The sequence below is a fragment of the Seriola dumerili genome, unplaced genomic scaffold (assembly GCF_002260705.1).
Source record: "Seriola dumerili isolate Sdu_G_001 unplaced genomic scaffold, Sdu_1.0 BDQW01000230.1, whole genome shotgun sequence".
In the NCBI taxonomy this organism is placed as follows: domain Eukaryota; kingdom Metazoa; phylum Chordata; class Actinopteri; order Carangiformes; family Carangidae; genus Seriola; species Seriola dumerili.
Genome location: NW_019174485.1, coordinates 878,149 through 897,690, shown reverse-complemented (window position 1 = coordinate 897,690; position 19,542 = coordinate 878,149). Strand labels below are relative to the sequence as shown.

At 40.1% G+C, this 19,542-nt stretch overlaps 2 protein-coding genes across 3 annotated transcripts; one reads left to right on the top strand and one right to left on the bottom strand.

The window, feature by feature from the left end:
- Window positions 1-230: 230 nt before the first annotated feature.
- Window positions 231-6,349, top strand: LOC111229206 (germ cell-specific gene 1-like protein). The gene is made up of 5 exons (XM_022755431.1): window positions 231-519; window positions 3,032-3,079; window positions 4,478-4,630; window positions 5,326-5,437; window positions 6,055-6,349. Exons 1-5 carry the CDS (start codon window positions 231-233, stop codon window positions 6,347-6,349), a joined length of 897 nt encoding a protein of 298 aa, XP_022611152.1.
- A 1,100-nt stretch (window positions 6,350-7,449) lies between these two features.
- On the bottom strand, window positions 7,450-18,363 carry tmc5 (transmembrane channel like 5). 2 transcript variants are annotated; one of them, XM_022755769.1, is made up of 21 exons: window positions 18,264-18,363; window positions 17,563-17,729; window positions 16,762-16,991; window positions 16,472-16,549; window positions 15,047-15,163; window positions 14,837-14,939; window positions 14,467-14,548; window positions 14,094-14,354; window positions 13,545-13,687; window positions 13,265-13,409; window positions 12,847-12,999; window positions 12,421-12,587; window positions 11,812-11,887; window positions 11,628-11,725; window positions 11,424-11,519; window positions 11,195-11,270; window positions 10,594-10,727; window positions 10,256-10,429; window positions 9,379-9,457; window positions 9,144-9,236; window positions 7,450-9,056 (listed from the first exon to the last, which is right to left on the bottom strand). In XM_022755769.1, exons 2-21 carry the CDS (start codon window positions 17,634-17,636, stop codon window positions 8,457-8,459), a joined length of 2,979 nt encoding a protein of 992 aa, XP_022611490.1. In that variant the 5' UTR covers window positions 17,637-17,729; window positions 18,264-18,363; the 3' UTR covers window positions 7,450-8,456. The 2 variants fall into 2 exon arrangements, with proteins under 2 accessions (XP_022611490.1, XP_022611491.1); XM_022755770.1 differs by lacking the exons at window positions 13,265-13,409; window positions 13,545-13,687.
- Between the last annotated feature and the right edge of the window lie 1,179 nt (window positions 18,364-19,542).

Genomic DNA, 19,542 nt, shown 5'->3' with positions numbered 1-19,542 from the left:
AAAAAGTGTAACGATGGAAATGTGAGACTTTGGCACATAGTTGAGCTCAGTGTGGGCACTCGGTCTGCGTCCTGCGCATCAATGGAGACATTTGGAAACTGTGAAGTGCCTAATGGGACCTTTACCTCACCTGGTGTGTTTGGGAATTAACCGGGCCTCGTGCATCTTTACCGCTTTGGACCCATGAACTTTTCAGTCCTCCGCGCGCCGCTACATCCCTCTCACGGACAATGAAGACGACTCGCAAATGCAGGACCCTTCTGTCAGTGACCTTGAACTTCTTCGCCCTGTTTTTCTCCATTACCGCGTTTATAACCACTTACTGGTGCGTGGGGACACAGAGAGTCCCTAAGCCGAAGTGCAGCAAGCTGCGGACGCACCAGTGTATAGACTACGGGGTGAACGAGACGGACCCCAACAAAGTGGTGTACAGCTGGGAGACCGGAGACGACAGGTTCCTATTCCGGCAGTTCCACACCGGCATCTGGTTCTCATGCGAGGAAAACATCCACGATGAAAGTAAGAGGAGAAGGTGTGTGTGTGTGTGTGTGTGTGTGTGTGTGTGTGTGTGTGTGTGTGTGTGTGTGTGTGTGTGTGTGTGTGTGTGTGTGCGTGCGCGCGCGCGGCTACAAACTCAACTTCATAGTAAACCATTAGACAGTTATTTGACACTCAAGGAGGCATATCACCTTTAACAGTGCATTCATGTCTCAACTGCAATTATTTATAATGGTGAAACTTGACCGTTATAAGACATTGAGTCTAATTCTATAAAATGTTCAATGAAATAGTTTTGATCAGGAAATGAGCGGAAGAAGCCTTAATAGTAGAATATTTGCATTTTATCATTAAAATAGTTTAATGTCTGTTTATCGGTGCTTTTAATTTGAAAATCATTTTTATAAAGCTATTACTTTGGAACAAGCATATGAATGCAATTTTCCTCATATGACACTGTCTTTTGTTTTGATTGATACAAAATAGATCATCATTGTCATCGTCATCACACTTAACTTAAACAGACAGCAGGCTGTTGTCTGAACCTACATAAGGAGTGACTCAACATTCACAATTTAAAACACTTCTGAAAATCTCTCATTTCCCTCCTTCAGGCACACACTTGGTTCAAAGGAAGTTAGTTGCTCTTTTTGAGTTATTCCATTTCATGACAATTTCAGGATAATCACCCTCCATTAATTCCAGTCTACTTATATCTGGATAACTTGCTTTATCTGGTTTTATCTGGCATGAAATGCTAAGCAGCCAGCAGCACATGGGAGCTTCAGTTTAAAGTAGGGCTGAGTGATATGAAAAAAAAATAATTGTATTGCGATTCATTTGACAGATATTGCGATTGCTATGTGAGTCGTGATTTCAGTTGGAATGAGAATTTTTGAATTTCACTTTCTCTGAAAAAAATCTAAAAATTTGTACCAAACAAGCATGTTCCTTTACATCTGGAGAATATATTTTGTAGGCAGGGGCATCTCTTTGGCATCACAGTGCTTCATTTATGAGTTTTGACACATTTTACCTTCATCAAAAAAATAGCAGCTCCTGCAATTTGAATATTGCACTTGGCCATACTGCAATTTTGATTTTGAATATCTCAATTAGTTGTTCAGCCCTAGTATAAAGATATTAAAAGAAGGAAAGAAGGGCAGCGCTCACACTCCATATTCAGCATTGTACTCAGACCAGGGCTTTAAGTGGGTTGCTGTGCAGCACTTGATATTGGCAGAATGTGATTGCTTCACAGCTTAAGCCAAACGGAGGAGAAAACAGTGAAAGATGTGCACGCGAGCTTCATTTCCTCAATCAGGGAAATGGAAAATGAGTTTGATCACATTGGAGTAAAGATTTAATAACAAGGGCGTCAAGGGGGGAGGTGAGTTGCGAAGGTAACGTGCATCAGAAATGGTTCTGTTCATGAAAAGTTCAGGTCAAAGATGTTATCAGGCCAGATTAGTCCCCTCTGGTAGCCTAGTTGTGACTTGGTCAGGAGTTACTCTAGCATCCATCTCCAAACACCTCTCTGATATGAACCCATAACTCTCCTATTTATGCAATCATTTTTACAATGCTCAAGAATTAAAATAAACCACACATTGAGATTACTCAAGAAGGAATTGCTAGCACATGTCTATCTCATCAAGTGGCTGCACGATGGGGGGGAGGAGGGTTCTGAGAGAGCTTGAGTTAATAAGGATTATGTAACAGGGGCCTTGATGAGTTTTTCCTCAAAACAGCTGTTGCCACCCTCCTACCTGATTAAAGTGTTCCACTTTGAACAAATCCAGAGGCACGCTGCACTCAACAGATGAGGGAAAACATCACATCTGCAGGAATGTGCCGTGTCAAGGGTCAGATTTTATATCCTGTTTGTTAAATGAACACAGGCTCTCAATACATATCACAGTGTGTTCAAGGTTTGAAAGACATGGTTGTTATTTTATTATTATTATTTTCATACAGAATGATATCTATTTTCTATTGTCTCATCATTCTATGCATGTACCTGTAATTCAACTGGACCAGAGACAGATGTTGAGCGGCCTAGCCAGCACAGCATCTGGTGACATTGAATCAGAAGCTCAAAAAGCTGGATTTATGACATATGCCTCTTATTTAACATTCTTTTTATTCATTGAACTTACAAACTCTTTTTTTTAATGTTGCCCAGATTCACCTGGTAGGTCACAGACTGTATGAGCTGATCCTGTCAAACACACCTGGACAGAAATTGTGAATTAAAGGCAGATTAGGACTCGGACTGAAGCCTGTATCAGTACAGCACCGAGAGCATTTCTTTATTCGGTTTTGTTTGTTAATCCTAGACTGGTTCCCTCTGACCTTTGTAACATGTCCTCCTCCATGTTCACATGTCCTCCTCTGCCGAACCTTTGTGACAGGACCTGGCTCACTTATTTCTAACCAGCCGCACAGAGAATCCAACATAAAGTGCTGGTTGAAGATGCCACTGCTAATATGCTGTGCTAAGTCATGACAATATTTTGTGTTTGTGCCGTAGGTGAGAGATGCCGAAGTTTCATTGATTTGGCTCCTGCATCAGAGAAAGGTGAGTGTCCAGTGCTCACCATCAGCAGGTCTATCCATAATAAACAAGTTCTTCAAAAGCCCACTGAGGACTCTCACGGAACATTTATTATCTGTGTAGTGGAATTTAATGTTCACATGCTAAAATGTCGGCTGTCTGGTAAATCTTCACAGGAAACACACAATAAGTGGTGCAATGCAAACTACTTTCCATATGTAATATTGTCAGTTATATCAGCAAGAAAGAAGACTTTGCACTATAAATAGGGTTTAATATGTTATCAAAGCATCCTCACTGACGTGCCACATACTCGGAGCAAAGAAGTGAAATCTTTTTCATCTTTTTCTTTCCAAATAAATTTATCATCCCTTTGAAATTTCTGATCTTCAACATGATTATTTATAGCAAGGCAGAACAGTCTCTAAAGCCTTAAATGCTGTACACATGTTCTGAATAATTTCTTTTGATGTAGTCACGATATCAAACGTGAACTAAAATCATTGTGATACACTGTAAATACTTCCTCAGTATCATTTTTTAGTCTGTCGCTTCCCAAATTCTCAAATCAGCAAGTATTTCACCTTTAGTTTTGGAATTATCCTTTAATATCGAGCGACAGGGACACACATTTGTGTTTTAGGATTTTCAGCTGTGTTGACACTGTCCTTTTGGAAATGCTCATTTCCTGCCAATCTGTGAAGTGTCAGAATGACTGAAAAACAAGAGCGAAGGAGAGGCAGAGATATTTTTGTGTTGCCAGATTACAGTTGGCTTGATTCACTGGGGAACTGAGTAAGGCTTGGATAAAGCTGGAAGGCTCAGCTGAAATTCAGCCTCTTTCATGTTGGAAATGTGACCAGGAGATATTAACTGGATTAGGAACCACTGAGATGTCAGATAAATCATATTGGTGTCTGTTATAAGCCTAATATTGAATATACAAACTTAAGACCAATTGGGCTGACTGGAGTTGTTTTCCCATATTGTATAAAGTCTTTTTGTTGTCATAAAGCAGGTCTAGGTGTTGTATTAAAACTGTCAAAGTGTCAAGGCCCTTAGTCCACAGAGAAATCCACACAGACTATATTCAGAAACAGAGCCTCAAAACGAGCCGTCAGGACTTCTGTAACTTTGTGATGTCATAACAAAGCAGTCGCCACCCTCAACCATCCCCCGAGCCCAGCCTACTTGATCCCACTGTCCAGAAAAACCTTGCAGGATTGGTTTCTCTGAGATCTATATATATTTTTATCTATATATATTTTTATTTGATCACTCAGAAAACAGTCAGCCAATCAGAATATTATATCTTCTTATGGGTCAATTCTTCAAATAAAACATAGAACAAGTGTAAAATATGGGACCTTCTATGTTTGAGTTAATATAGTGTTATCACAATTAAATGTCCCTATTGTGCAGGGATGCTGTGGCTGTCACTGGTTTCTGAGATGTTGTACATTGTTCTGCTGGTGGTGGGCTTCAGCCTCATGTGTTTGGAGCTGGTCCACTCCAGCAACGTCATTGATGGACTCAAGCTCAACGCCTTCGCTGCCGTCTTCACTGTGCTCTCAGGTAGTCTGCTTTTATTTGTTATTAATGAAAATGTTTGTTTTTATTGTCTGTAATGCACCATATACTATATATTCAAGTGTTTGTGATCCCATTTTCCACAGCTGGTTATGCGGTTTGATAAAAGACTCTGCCACATACAGCATAACATATTATACCCCACCTCATGAGAAGAAGGGAAAGGGAACAAAACCACCGTCATTTGGTTTTAGAATTAATTTAGAAGATGAAGTGAGAGCTCACTGAGAATTGCATTCTGTCTCAAACCAAGGAGCCACATCTTCAGTTGTACTTTGACGATCAGCAATAAATCCAAACTAAATTGAAAATCTATGACGTGGGAATAACAGAGTGAGTCATGGTGACAAGCCATAAGGTGAAGAAATGTAGTTAGTTTTTTTCAGTGGCTGTTGAGATGAAAGCACAGAGAGTCCCTCTGGAATTAAAGACACTTGACATTTGTTTTGTAGATCTTGTCCAAAACAAAAAAGTTCAGAACATTTAAGAATGAAAGTGTAAACTATTTGAATGGGGAATTGAGGTTATTTCAGTGAGTTTATACACTGCATATCCACATTTGTGTCTGTTGGCGTGGAAGCAAATCAGCCTAGTTCTGCAGAATTCTTGTGCATATTTTGTTTTTGAACTTTACGTCATGCAGCAAGCTAACTAACCATATACTGTCGGTACGATTTCAGGTCTTCTGGGTATGGTGGCTCATGTGATGTACACACAGGTCTTTCAGGTCACCGTCAGCCTGGGTCCGCCTGACTGGAGGCCCTACAACTGGGACTACGGCTGGTCCTTCTGGTATGACAGAACAGATCAGATCATGCTCATTTTGCTTTAGTTCAGGAATGTCATATGAAGCGCTAGAAATAAAGTTAACTCACCTATCAAGAAACCAGATGAGGAATTCCTTTCTACACGTAGCAGCCCCAAATAGTCGGTTGTGGATCTGCTCTCACCTCTCCCCAACATCACTGTCTCTAATGAAAAAAGCCCAAAGCTCTCATGTTATGGTAGGATTAGGCTTTGGTGTCCAAAGCCCCCGATACAGGCGTGATTGGAATTGCATAAGGGGATAATATTTCACTCATTTACAATATGCAGAGTATACTGAAAATTCATTCTAGAGGCTAAACCTTTTGTTAGCATTAACCAACCTGTGTAAAAAGTACATAAGATGATGAAGATTTGATTGTCTGAACTTACATGTGGCCCAGCATTTTGAGGAGGGAAAAGGGACTTAAAGTGACTGACTCTAATCTCACCAACCACTGTGTCAAAACATTGAGGGGAAAAATGCCAAAATTCAACTTGGATTTACACGAGTGTTTCCCTGTTTTTCATCACAACAGAGTTCAACAACAATTGAATCACCGCATGTGCTGATTTGCCTCATTTTTTTCCTCTGTTCATATCAGCATGGCCTGGGCGTCCTTCACCTGCTGCATGGGCGCATCAGTCACTACCCTCAACTCGTACACCAAGACCGTCATCGAGTTCAGGCACAAGCGCAAGACCTTCGAGCAAAGCATCCGCGAGGAGCACGCGAGGGAGGCTTTCGGATATTTCCGAGAACGCTCCGTGCACTCCATCTCTAAATCTGTGGAGGTTTATTCAAGCCAGACCCTGAGGAGCGGCAGGAAAACTCCCATACCTGCTGACTCTCTGGACCTGAGTGACATTGCAGCATCTTTAGGGGAAGAGCAGTGCTGAATGGGATGGGACAGTAGGCGGTGGCATTTCTCTCAGTGTGGCAGCTTGTTGGACAGACACGAATTCCCCAGAGGATCATTAGCTCCATCTGATATATTTCAACACTGCCTTAATTCATAAATGAATAAACAGGTCAGAGAGATTCAAAAAAGTTGGGCAATTCAGCTGGGAACCGGAAAAAGTGGACATGATGTAATCTCATGGATGAAGGTGTTTTCTCTGTTTGTGTATCTGACCATGATGTAGATGTTCAGAATGCCCTTATAAATATAGTGAGGGTCTCTCAGATGTTAATAGCCTTATTAAACATGGTTCAGTCAATCAATAAATTGATGCAAATAATTTTTCTAAACACAAAGACAAGGTGACAGTTTAAGTGGTGTTCATTAAATGTGAAATAAAGCCACAGATACTTACTGCAAATGATGTGCCTAGATACAGTATATAAATTGTAAATAGGTTTGTGGAGTGCAATTGTGCAGTATGCTTGTACAAAGAATGGTTGTGGAAAAATTGTGTATTATTTTACTTTTGGATGTTCACTTCGGTTACTTTTATTGTGTCACAAACTCCATATGAGCATCTGCAACAAACCTGCATTAATGAGACGTATAACACAGACTGTTGTAGCATGAAGGTTCATATGAACACCCGTAATGGCATGATTAGAGTGATCAACAGTAAGTGTACTATCACACATTTCCACTATAACATGTAATTTTCATTTAATGTTTTTGATTCGGTTGAAGGAAAATAAATACTCAATGCCATGAAAATGTGTTTGAGACAAAAATGGTGGATATTAAAGTCAGAGTCAAAAATGTGTTTTGTTTTTTTGTTACTTCAAAAGCTGATCTCCAGGCTCTCCAGGCTGGGTGTGTGTGTGTGTGTGTGTGTGTGTGTCTGTGTGCCAGTGGTGGAAGAAGAATTCAGATTTCCTTAGGTTAAAGTAGCAAAACCACTCAGTACAACACTCCCTCTTGCATTTAAAACTGTACACATGTAAAACTGCCAAATTTACTTTAAGTACAAAAGAAAAAGTACCCATATACCACACTGAAAATAATTTGAATTACAGCATCATATTATTCAAGCAGCATTTTAATGTTGTAGATGACCAAAGGGCGCTGATTCCACTTATTTTATTTGCTATCAGGTATACAGTATAACAATGCATCAGATCGTATATACTCAGAATAAGTGTTTAAATTTTTGAATCAGTAAAGTAACAGTAACTAGGGCTATCAGTGTAAATGTAGCGGAGTACAAGTAGCACAATATTAAAATATTGAAGTTAATTACCTCAGAATTGAACTGAAAGATGCAGACAAAAAATATCAGACACATGTCATTCATTGACAGTAGAGTGATCTTTATATCTTAAAACGTGTCTGGGGAGGATCTTTAATACGACTGAATAACCACTGGCCAAAAAACTCACCATCTGATCTGTGGTATTTCACAGTTTGCATAATCCCTACAGAGGGCAGTGTTGTCTAAACACACCATGTTTGCAAAATTACATTTAACTCCATGAATGTCAATGTAATGTTGCTTGTGTCACTGGTTTATTTTGGCATTAATATTTTGATTTACAATGCCATTTCCTACAATGTAATATACAGGGGACAGTAATGAATCTATTTTTGCCTATCCTTCTCTGTATCAGGTGTTCATCTACATTTCTCAGAGAATATTTACAGTTTTAACAACTTATGTTTATGATACAGAAATTACATTAGAAATGGCACAAGATCAGGCCTATTGAGTATATGTTATGGTATTTATTTGTCATACAAGGCTTATATACTGACATAGAAATATACTATTAAATACTATTAAACTATTACTATTAAATTATATTTATAAAAATGTGACTAAAGAGGTAGACCTGCAATCTCTCATAGCCCAACTACAGTAGCTATCTTTGTTCTTTTGCGTAAACAGGAAGATTGAATGTGTCTCAATTCTGGAGGAATCATTCCATTTCAACTGATGCAAAATCATAACAAAACAAGACTAGTCTTAGCCATCTTAAAGAAATCCATTCTGTTATTCTCGTCTGCTCCGTTCCCGTCCCCATGGTGAGATAAAGTCAGCCCTTTGTTCAGTAACCGTCATCGTACTCGTTCTGGGCCTGCTGCCGGGCCAACATGGCCTGAATGAGAGCACTGGAGCCTGAGGGAGCTAGGTTTTGTGGGGGAGCAGGGACCCACTGAATCCTGTCCTCTTCCTCTGCTCTCTGTCTGGCTTGCATGACTTGCATCATAACACTCGACACAGAGGATGCCGGGTCATCTCTATCATCAGCTCCATCTTCCTCTGATCTTTGTCTGGCTTTCATCGCTTGAATGACAGCACTGGATCCGTTGACAGGGTCTTCTGAAAAACCTGCCGTGCTGTAGTATTCATCTTGACCCTCTGCCCTCTGCCTGGCTTGCATGGCCTGTGTGAGGGCGCTGGAGGACGACGGGTGTTTATCAGGCATCTGGTGCAAATCTTCCTCCTGGTCTTCAGCTCTCTGACGGGCCAACATGGCCTGCATCATAGCGCTGGAAGTGGAGATGTCGGAGGGAACCAGCACTCCGCCAGCTCTCCGTCTTTCTTCTTCCTCCTCGAGCCGCTGGCGAGCAAGTAAAGCCTGAACCATGGCGTTTGAGTTGGACTGACTGCCTGAAGAGTGGTCATCCGAACGCCGTTTGGTGTGCTGGAGGACAGGAGAAAATCTTCAGTGAGGTTGCAAATCTGAGGTTGAAAGGCAATGAGTTAGCATGAAACAAATTTCACAACAAACCTTCTTTGGATTCTTGGGTTTGGGTTTTTTATTAGGATGAGATTTCTGGAAGTTCTGGAGCTTGTCCAGCAAGAAGGACTTGTCTTTCCCCTCCTGGTGAGAGAAAAAGAAAAAGAGAAAAACAGAAGACAGACTTTACTAAAAAAGTACACCCAAGGTTGTGTACTTGTTCCCAAAGGGGAACAAAACGAAGTCTATAAAATACATACTTAAAGGACATTTTTCAAACACTCACATTAACAATCTGTTGTCTCAGGAGACCAATAAGATCCTTGCGGCCTTGAGTGACTTGCCAGAAGATGTACATGATGACCCTTCGTAATAATAACATAACCAGATAACAAAAAGCAACAGACACTTTAATTTTAATATCACAGAAATCCGTTTGCATTATGACACCAAGATGCAAAAATGGACATGAATACATACAAAAACACACGCTTTATGCACACAGTGTCCTGGTCTCTATTTGTCTATGATAGTCAAATTAATGCCAATAAATGAACCACAACACTGTGACTGTGTAGTGTGATGTTTTCATGTTGCTGCGCAGAGCACCATGGTCGCCCTGCGTGACTGATTCTCTGATGTGCCAACTGCTTAATGTCCTTACAAGCCTGTCTTTAAATTCAGTGATCTGAAAGGTTAAGTGCTTTGGACATGGCAGGTTATATGACAGGTCTATTACATGCACAACACACTTCATAGTCCATTGTGTTGACATAATTGCCTCATTAAATTAGATTCTTAGTATGACTTCTTAAATACAGAATAGATAAATGATCTTATCATATGAATAATTACTTGTGTATAAATAAATTATTTATTTGATGGATTTAATGGATGAATTTTGTTTAGATATTCATGGTCCCAAGAGGATGAATCCTAAAGGATTTGATTTGGTGATTCCTTGGTTTTACCATCAAACACCTGCAGAACTAATGCCATTCCCACCAGCCTCAGCTGTGCTTTGTCTTTAGTGTTTGATTTTCCTCTTATGCCTTATCTGCAGATTCATAATACTTGGAAAAATGTGCAAAATGTGATTCACACAATTTAAAATACAGCACGTGTAGTGCACACAAAACACAGCCCTTGCACTATGCACTCACAGGATGATGAGTGTGATGAGAAAATAGAAGAGTTCACTCCTGATGACGTGTTGGTAGATCCAGACAACCCACTGAGACCCGGGGATCTCCTCCAGGTCGTCTATCCAGACTCCAACCACACTGAAGGTGTTGTTGAGTCCCCGAAAAGGACCACACTGCTCTGAGGGAGTCAGACTAGATAGCGGGACAGAGTGGGCATGTGTCAAAGACTGGTATTACTGAGGTTTTCTTAGGATTTTTTTCAGAAGAAAATGATCTTATAAAAATACTTTTCTCTGACTTTAAGATTTTAATGTGAGATAATGGATTTTTAGTCAAAATGGGTCACGTCCTCATACCTCCAGGAAGTGTATGCAACCATGGACAAGGCTCCCACGAAGAAAGGGAAGAAGAGGAGAGCGATGAAGGTTGTGTGCATCTGAGCTGCCCTGCCTGTTCGCCGCGGAGGCTGGCAGTTCTGGGTCAGGCTGACCTGGGGAAGCGCGAAAACAAGAAACTATGAGCTCATTCCAACCAAGACAACATTTCTCTTTCACTACATAATAGAACCACGCGAGCATCTCATCAGAGCTTTTGAACAGCATTGCTTGAAAGGTCATTCGGCATGTTCATGAAACATTCAGCAACACCAGATCTGGCCTGGGTCAAATTACCACTTGTATTGAAGTCATTTACTTTTCTCGGACTGATTGATCTTGATCTTGCTTGCAACTAAAAGGTTTACCTGCCTGTCTTTTCCACAACACAAAATAAAGCACAAAGTCAATATGACAAAAGGATTGAAATTAATTATTGACCCAGGTGCACAAATGAAGTAACATGAGCTGTTAAAAAGAACAGAGCTGCTCAGGCGGCGATGGCATTGTTTCTGTTGATGGCAGTGTGTCATCATGGCAGTTCAGTTTACAAGGATCCCAAACCTTGTGGACCTGCGATTACCTTCTTTAGGTAAAACAAGATGAAAAACTTGACAATCTGGATGGCAGGCAGCAGAGGAGAGAAGTAGATTCCAATCCTGTGGAGAGAAAAGAGAGGGCACAACAACTTTTAATAGGAAATTGGCACTTCAACCAGGTGAGAAAACATGAGTATCAATCACAATACCATTGTGCCACTAGATAATGTGTCCAATTACTTGAATAACAAGGATTAAATGTATTGCTCTTACCAGGCTAAAGTCTGTGCATAGATGAGTTCGAGGACATTTCTGGCTATGTCGAACTCTGGAACCCCCAGACGTGGTAGTAATCTGGTTCCAATCACGCTGTAATAGAGAAATAATGATGTATAATTCATATCTGAGGTTAACATTGCTCGATTCTTTATTTGGTAATGATAAAAAAAAAATAAATAAATGATTTGTGTGACTTACTTGCTGAGAAACTCTCCAAAGAAGGATCCCAACATCAGAAAAAGGAAGTCAACAATGACCAGACGGTACAAAGCCTGTCCTACCCTGGACTCCCAACACTGCAGGGAACACATTAGATGGGTGATACAGTGAAACTTACATTGATTTAAAAAGACAGTGAAGTGTTATTTTATGTCGAACGTACCGAAAACTTCTTAGCCACCACGTTCATCCAGTAAAAACACAAGACACCCAGAATGGACATCCTGAGTAAGACATTTCTGTAAGTGGGAGAAGAGAAAGACAGATTTCAGGCTTTATATACGGTCCAACAGTTTAACATTTTGGGAAGCACGCTCATTTGTTTCCTTGCCGAGAGATGGATGAGAAGATCGATACCACTTTCATGTGTGTGCACTAAATATGAGGCTGGAGCCAGAAGCCAGTTATCTTAGCAAGCATAAACAGTGAAAACAGGAGGAAACAACACTCTCCCTGAAGGTAACATATTCCACCTTCTGTACCAGAACCCCTTCATCTCACTGATTAACACATCACATCTAGTTTGTTTAATCTGTACAAAAATGTGTAAAAAAAAAAAGAAAAAAAAAAAAGAAAGTGTAAAAATTACTATTTCTGGTTTTACAGAGCCCAAGGAAAATAGTCCAAGAAATAGTCTGGTGCATAACCACCTGTAACATGGCAATGTATGTTGTTGTTTTTTTACACTGTTTGTACATATTAAATTAATAAGATATGTTAATTAGTGAGCATGCTCTCTTATTGACAGAAACTACAGTGTCTGATATCTAACCTGACTACTAGAGCATAGATCTGTGTCCGCTGGCTGGAGTAGTGCTCAAACTTGTAGAAGAGGGAATAGAAGAGCGGGACAACCAGGTTCATCAGCGACACCACAAAGGGAACCAGGAGAGTCTCTGCCTCCTGAAGCGGAGACCAGTTGGCACCATCAGTCGCACGCTGTAAAGATAACAGATGGAGGTCAGATCAAGATAGCGCTTGATGGCGAACGCTGCGTGTAATGACATGAATCAATCTGTGCTGCCGGTAAATGACTTCACACATGACTGTCAGTAAGTCGTAAGGTTACGATGCTGATATGGACTTTAAAGGCCAAATACTATTCTATGCCATAAAGTATTTAGATTTTTTTAGAGAAAAAAAAATCTTTTATTCCAATTTAACAATAAGACTAATTATTCAATCTCGACTAGTGTACCTGCTGTTCATATTGGCAGAGATAGTAGATGCTGGCTCCACAGCCAACAGCTAAGCCAGTGGAGAGAAGCCAGGAACCCAAATGAACCCCGAAGTGCTTCAGTTTTTCAGAGAGGGTTAGCAGCTCCATCTGGGCCTTTTCTGACAAAGACTCCTGGGAAGATGGCAAGACGACAAACATGGTGATGAAAAATAATGAGACACGTGATGTGTCTGCAAAAAAAGGAATTCATCTCATAAAGTTAGCTGTCTGAGACAGACCTGAAGGCTCATTTTGAAGATTATCATTTGCAGCTGCAGTCAATTTCTAAAATGTGTACATTGTGTATTTTATGACATGTCTGAACTGAAGACCTCCTATGTGTTTCTTGACTTGCTGCTTAATTGACAGCAATAGATTGGAAATACAATGTAGTCACCTTGAGTTGGACACGGAGGTTGCTCTTGCGCTGTCTCACTGCTCTCTCATTGGTTATACTAAAATCCCAGCTGCACAGAAGCTGCCATGCACCGTTCGAAGTTGATTCTGCTAGTACATAATTTGTTTTAAATGACCTTGCCATGCTGCATGGGAAGAAATAGTAATAGTAAAAGTATTAGTAATTAAACTACTATAAACCAAAGAAGAAAAAGAGTGTGGAAAATTCAGATTTTCTTAATCGGAGCTATTCCAGAAGGTATACTGAGGACTGAACTGACCTGAAAATAAGTGCAAGTCCACACAGCACCATATAAACTGCAATGGTGAAGAAATAAGCCAGCTGCATGTTGTACTCCACTAGACCCACAAGCGTTTCATTGCTGTAGCCACCATAGTACATGACAGTATGGTTGAAGTAACCCTGGAGAAACCAAAACACATTTAATACACAGTGGACAGTCATGCCGCCATCATCCACTCACTACAGAGGGAGGAACTCAAGGTGAATGAAGTATTAAATAAGTGAAGCAGCCTGTTATGTATCGACCTTCTCATTCACTCTCCTTTAAGCACAGTTTTGGTCTCCACCAACTCCTGTGTGAAATATTTGCCTCTTTAGCTGCTAAATGCTCCAAGAGACAAAGTGTGCGACTGATTGATTAGCCGGTCGTTAACTTTGTCTGCTGTCTTGTGCCGGCAGTAGGGTTGCCACCTTTTATGTGAAAAAATAAGTAAATAAAATAAATGCAACCATTAGAAATGAGGTATCATTTGAACAGCTGTGGCTTTACAAGTATGTTGTGGGTTTGATAAGAGCCTCCACTTACAGCTCCAGTCAGTATCTCCAGTCCTCTGAAGCTCACATTCGGAGGAATGTTGGGTAAGGGGTCGTAAACAAGCAGCGGGATGGTGATAAAGCCAAAGTTGACCAGGAAGGAGAAAATGTTGAACATGAGGAGCCACTTGAGGAACACGAAGTAGGAGAGGACACTGGTGCCAAACTTGCCACCGATCTCTTTCATGATGCCTTGCCACAGTTCCAGAGTCTGCCGGGCCGACCTTATACTGTAGCCGCACCTGCGGAAAAACTGAGACAACAGCCTATGACGTGTACGACAAAGAAGCTCGGATTATGCTTCACGTGGCTAAATGAGTTGTTGAAGTATGATGTTGCAGCATATTGTTTGAAGGAACACTCACCAGTGACACATTCTCAGAGCAATCTGCAAAACATGTGAACTGGCGAGATTGCTTGGAGGACCTGAATGCCAGTACTTGGCTCCTGCGAAAATAATTTAGAAGCTAATTTGGTATGAAAAGTACAAGATCTGCCACACTGACACAATGCTGTAGTCTGCAGAAAACCCTTGACCTTTAAACTTCTTGTTGGCTGTCACTTGAAACTAGAGAGTAGTGTGTTTACGTGCATGTTTTCTCTAATATATGCAACTCTTCCTCTAGTGCATGCAGAGCCCTTATTTTATAGTTCTTTGTAAGGGCTAATGTTTAACTTTGTCCCTACAGTGACACTGACAAGGAAGTTTATCACCTTTGACTGCTTGTGACTCACCTGATGTGCTTCTTTTCCTCAAAGCTCATTGGAAGGTCCCGAATAGCCCGGATTCGGTCTCGCGTTGACAGGGCAACAAACTCTTTGACCAGGTCCTGTTCCTCTGTCACACACAAGATGATATGACAAGATCTCCCTGTTGACTTTACATACTACAGCTACCATCCAGAATCCACATGAAATAACCCGACGCGAGTCACAGGCTCTTACCATTCTCCATCTCGTTCCTGATGGCATCCTCTGTCAACGCTAGATGAGCAAGATCAGTGTTAGGAAACATGCTCATCCTTCTTCTTGTCATTCCCCTCCATCGCATTGTCATGTGACCTGGATGTGATTAAACATAACAAATCTCAACATTTACTCTTCCATTAAAGACGTGCTTTTTTTTGTTACTTCCTTCTCTTTATATTTTCCTGAGCAACTGCATATACCTTTGAAAATGTGTTTTACCTACAATACAAAGATTGAAATTACAGCTGATAGCAGTGCAATATGCAGTTTGAGATAATGTGGGTGCTATTATACCACTGTCTTTAGATTTTCTTTACCTCTCATTAAAACTATGTAGCTGCTGGTGCCGCAATCCATCACACTGTCAGCGACTACTGTGCCAACTGTGTCACTACTGTGAATGTTGCTACTCAGTTTGACAGCCTCCAAATTACATTGTAGTTAAGTTGTATTTTAACAAGGTGAAGAGTCTACAGCCATACTATCATCTCTGTGTGGCTATACAATGACAACACAAGGTAAGACTGTGGCTGATGGGAATGCTTTTAGTTTTACACATATTTGACCATAAATCAAACTGGACAAATTCAAATTTTGATATGACGATGGAGCAATGTGAAAAGTGAAGGCATCATCTGTTATTACAGTTCATGCCGAGCGATGAAACTAATTTTGTAACAATCCATCCAGTAGTTGTTTATACAATTACTGTAACTCAAAACCACAAATGGAAAAGAGAATAGTCAGGGGATCAAGTCATTAGGCTTCATTCTGTTTGGACCATGAATATAAATTCCATGGCAACCCATCCAATTGTTGTCGTTTAGATATATCAGTGTGGAACAAAGTGGTGGGTCGATCGACAGGTTGACAGATTGACACTGCAGCCGTGCTGCTAGCATGTTTAAAAATGAAATTTAATCTGAAATCTTCAGAAATGGTCCGTAATTCTCTGGAGATTTAGTTTTAGCTGCAGCACAAAGGACAGAATGCAGTTATGAATGTGTGAGAGTAATACATATCCACTCAGATTTCTTTTTCCTTTTTACAGATGCATGAACACAACCCTTAGATCATGTCCTCTCAGATCAAGATAACATTTCAATTCTCATTCCTCCATTTTATTTTCTTTGCCTACTTCCTTCTCTTCATGTTCATTTGTTGTTGTGCAGCCGCCATTAATAATTACCCAGTTGGACTGTCTAAATTGTTTGATAATCACTGTCAACAGGTCAACATTAAAGTCACGTATTTTAAATGATTGTCTTGTAATGCATTTTACAACTTTGTGGTGTACTTAGCAACACCATAGCAACAGTGTGCGAGCTTACAGTAACTTTAAGAGACTATGACTGTCAGAAGAAGCTTTTATTAGTGGAGTAAGATTAATTTAACCATTACCTGACGCTGGAGGAGGAAATCGAACAGACGGTGATCGGTCATATTGAGAGTCAGGGTTGATTTGAAATGTACTGTGATCTGAGCAAAAAAAAGTGAGGAGGGAATAGAAAACAAGGATCAACAGTGTCACTTAGCAACACATGAGGGCACATACCAAAACCATGGAGCCAACTGACAGCCTAACAAGTAATAGACACCAAATAATGTTGTTGATTTTTCGGTGTTACAGTACAGCATAGACTCCAGAATCTATACAAAGACTTAATGTCACAAATACATCTTCCACTCACTGTTGCCATGCTGCCATGAAGGGCTCCCAGGGCGTGTTGAGATGAGGCCCATGGGGATGCTTTCTCTCCCCCTCCAGCTCTCCTCCTGCCAGCCCCCCCGGGGTACTCTCGCAAAAGCATCATCACCGCTGGACTGACCCATGAAAGTGTTATGTGTCTCTGCCCTGTCGCCCCGCCAGGCCGGGTCTTCCCCGGCATAGGGGTTGGTGTGGTGGGTTTTGCTCGAAGACCTTGAGGCCAACACGGAACAAATGGTGTTTAGAGAGAAAGCTAAAGTGCTTATCACTGAGATACAGTATGTGTTTATGATATCTAAGAGCACTGGGGTTAACAATTCAAAAAAGGAAGTGAAATTTCAAGTCATGATTATCTGTAATTAATCAAGTGTCATAGATATGGAGGTGATGTTTTTCTCCTGTGGGTAATTTTAGGGATATAATATCCTGCAAAGAATGGAAAACATCAGAGACTAATGGACTAATGCATTTCTCTCTAAGGTTTTTAATGAAGTGTAAAGTGTAAACTTTCCAAGTCTTTAGATCTTAAACTTCTTATAAGAATAAAATTGGTTGAAGCAATCTTGCAGCCTGGGATAAAGCTAGGACAAATATCAGATCCGCACAGCGGTCTGTTCCTTAAGGACATCCTGTTCATTCTTTCACAGTACAGTATACGCTCTCTGGTTAATAATACAAACAACACAGAACTCAGTCAAACACATTATTTGATAAATAATAAATAAGAATATTTTTTGCATGATAAATTATGCACTTTATGTTATGTTATTATATTACCACAAACCTTCTATCAATTTCCAGAGTCTCGCTGTCATGGTAAGCAGGGTTGAAATATCCGCCGCTGCTGTAACTTGTCATGAGATTTTTCAGAATGATCCTTTTGTTCTCCTTTGTAGACAACGACAATCCTTCAGCTCACTCTGTCACAGTCCTTCTTCAGTATGTTGATGTCTGTAAAAGTCCGGTGGCAGTAATACACTTTCTCATTTGAATACGCAAAAGCATAAAGGTATAAATAGTGTTTCCTATGATATCATGAGAAAGATGTTTGCCTTCATTACATATTGTATCAAGGCTTAAGATGCCAGCTCAGTTAACTTTGATATAACTTTAACAAGTAGCATCAGATGTTGAGGCCAAGTGGCTCTCTGTACTCTGAGTGACAGCTACATTGTCAAGGGGAAGCATGTGTAATTCAATCTCTTGATCCCATCCTCATCTGTTCATCATTAATTCATTCAGTTGGTTTGGTTTCTACCCCATGTAGTAGCACACCTCTGTGGTTCTCACACACAGCCACTGAATAAAAATGCTTAGAAAACTACAGGCTGACAAAATAACAGTGGAAGTTAGACTGAAAAACCTCACGAAGTGGGACTACAAGCGGACTAAGAGAGGATAAACTGTAGGCTATAAATTACGTAGATGAAAAATCTAGTTACATTATATTAAACCATTCTGTCCCATTTACCAAACCCTGCTTACCTGGCAATTGTGTTAAAATGGTGAGGAGAATATATGGAGGTAGTTCCTGAGTATATTTTGAAGAGTTGCGGAACAATGACTGAGTCCTTGCAGTCCAAGCCTGAGGAGTAACCTGTGAATCAAACACAATGAGAGAGAGAGAGAGAGAGAGAGAGAGAGAGAGAGAGAACGAATGACTTTGTGACTACCAGGAAGTGTGTGCGAAAACCATAAAGGTAAAAGTCCACTGCTTCTGAACAGACCAGGCAATTCTCATGTGGACAGTTTGTATTGTGACGAAAATAATTGAACCCCTAAGGCAAAAATTTAATTGCCTTCTTTATTAGGATTTAAGGTGCATGTCCAAGATTCCATGTGTTATCTACTGTGAGCTGACTTCTGTTGGTGCTTACTGACTGAACTTGTCTACAGATAGACAGGACAATGATTAATGAACAGATAAATAATTAATGTATCTTTAAGCCACAATGCGCTAAGAAAAGGGAAGGGTTGCTTGGTTTAATTGGTCACACTGTTCACTAACTAATGGGAAATTCCCTTCGTCAAAGTGTATATCAAGGTCAGAGACAGGACCTTTATGCAAACAACATTCAATTACACACTGTAAAATGGAATTTTATTGTTTTACACGACTATTAAAGGCCAGAGATTATTCTCAAATGTACTTATATTTAATATGTTGTTTCTCCGTATCTTGATTAATCTTGATTTGACCTAGTTTTGCTTCTTATTTCTTCTCTTCCTCTTCATTAGAGGCAGTTCACTGCTTCTATGTGAGAAGTTTAGTTTATTTCTCTTAATAAAACACAAACAAACAAATGTCCTCTGAGGTCCTTAAGAAAGTCTGAGAAAATAACCCGGATGATGTGATTACAGCTATCTGAGAGTGAGACTTCAAAATTTATAATAGAAAACCTGTGTTACACACTTGTGTATGGAATTTGAAAGACACAGGGATTTACTAGGCCAGAAATATTGTATTGGGTTACATAGAATTCAGCCTTTTTTGAACCAGAACTATAGGTAACCTATTTTGGTCCCAGCTGCATCAACTTTGACAAATCTTATTTATTTATTTATTTATTTATCTATCTATCTATCTATCTATCTATCTATCTATCTATCTATCTATCTATCTATCTATCTATTTATTAATTTTAATCTGTATATTTCAAGTTTTCCAAGTTTCTGAAAGTGCAATACTGAATTGTTGGAATAGCTACTCTTTAATTAACAGTATCCAACTAGTTTTTTTTCTTTTTAATAGTCCAGAGATTAG

Coding starts and splice junctions, on each gene's coding strand:
- tmc5 (XM_022755769.1), bottom strand. CDS start 17,636: ATGACAAGTTACAGCAGCGGCGGATATTTCAACCCTGCTTACCATGAC. Junction 12,588..12,846: donor TCTGCCAATATGAACAGCAG/GTACACTAGTCG, acceptor TTATCTTTACAG/CGTGCGACTGATGGTGCCAA. Junction 11,271..11,423: donor TATGCACAGACTTTAGCCTG/GTAAGAGCAATA, acceptor TTCTCTCCACAG/GATTGGAATCTACTTCTCTC.
- LOC111229206 (XM_022755431.1), top strand. CDS start 231: ATGAAGACGACTCGCAAATGCAGGACCCTTCTGTCAGTGACCTTGAAC. Junction 4,631..5,325: donor CGTCTTCACTGTGCTCTCAG/GTAGTCTGCTTT, acceptor GTACGATTTCAG/GTCTTCTGGGTATGGTGGCT. Junction 5,438..6,054: donor GACTACGGCTGGTCCTTCTG/GTATGACAGAAC, acceptor TGTTCATATCAG/CATGGCCTGGGCGTCCTTCA.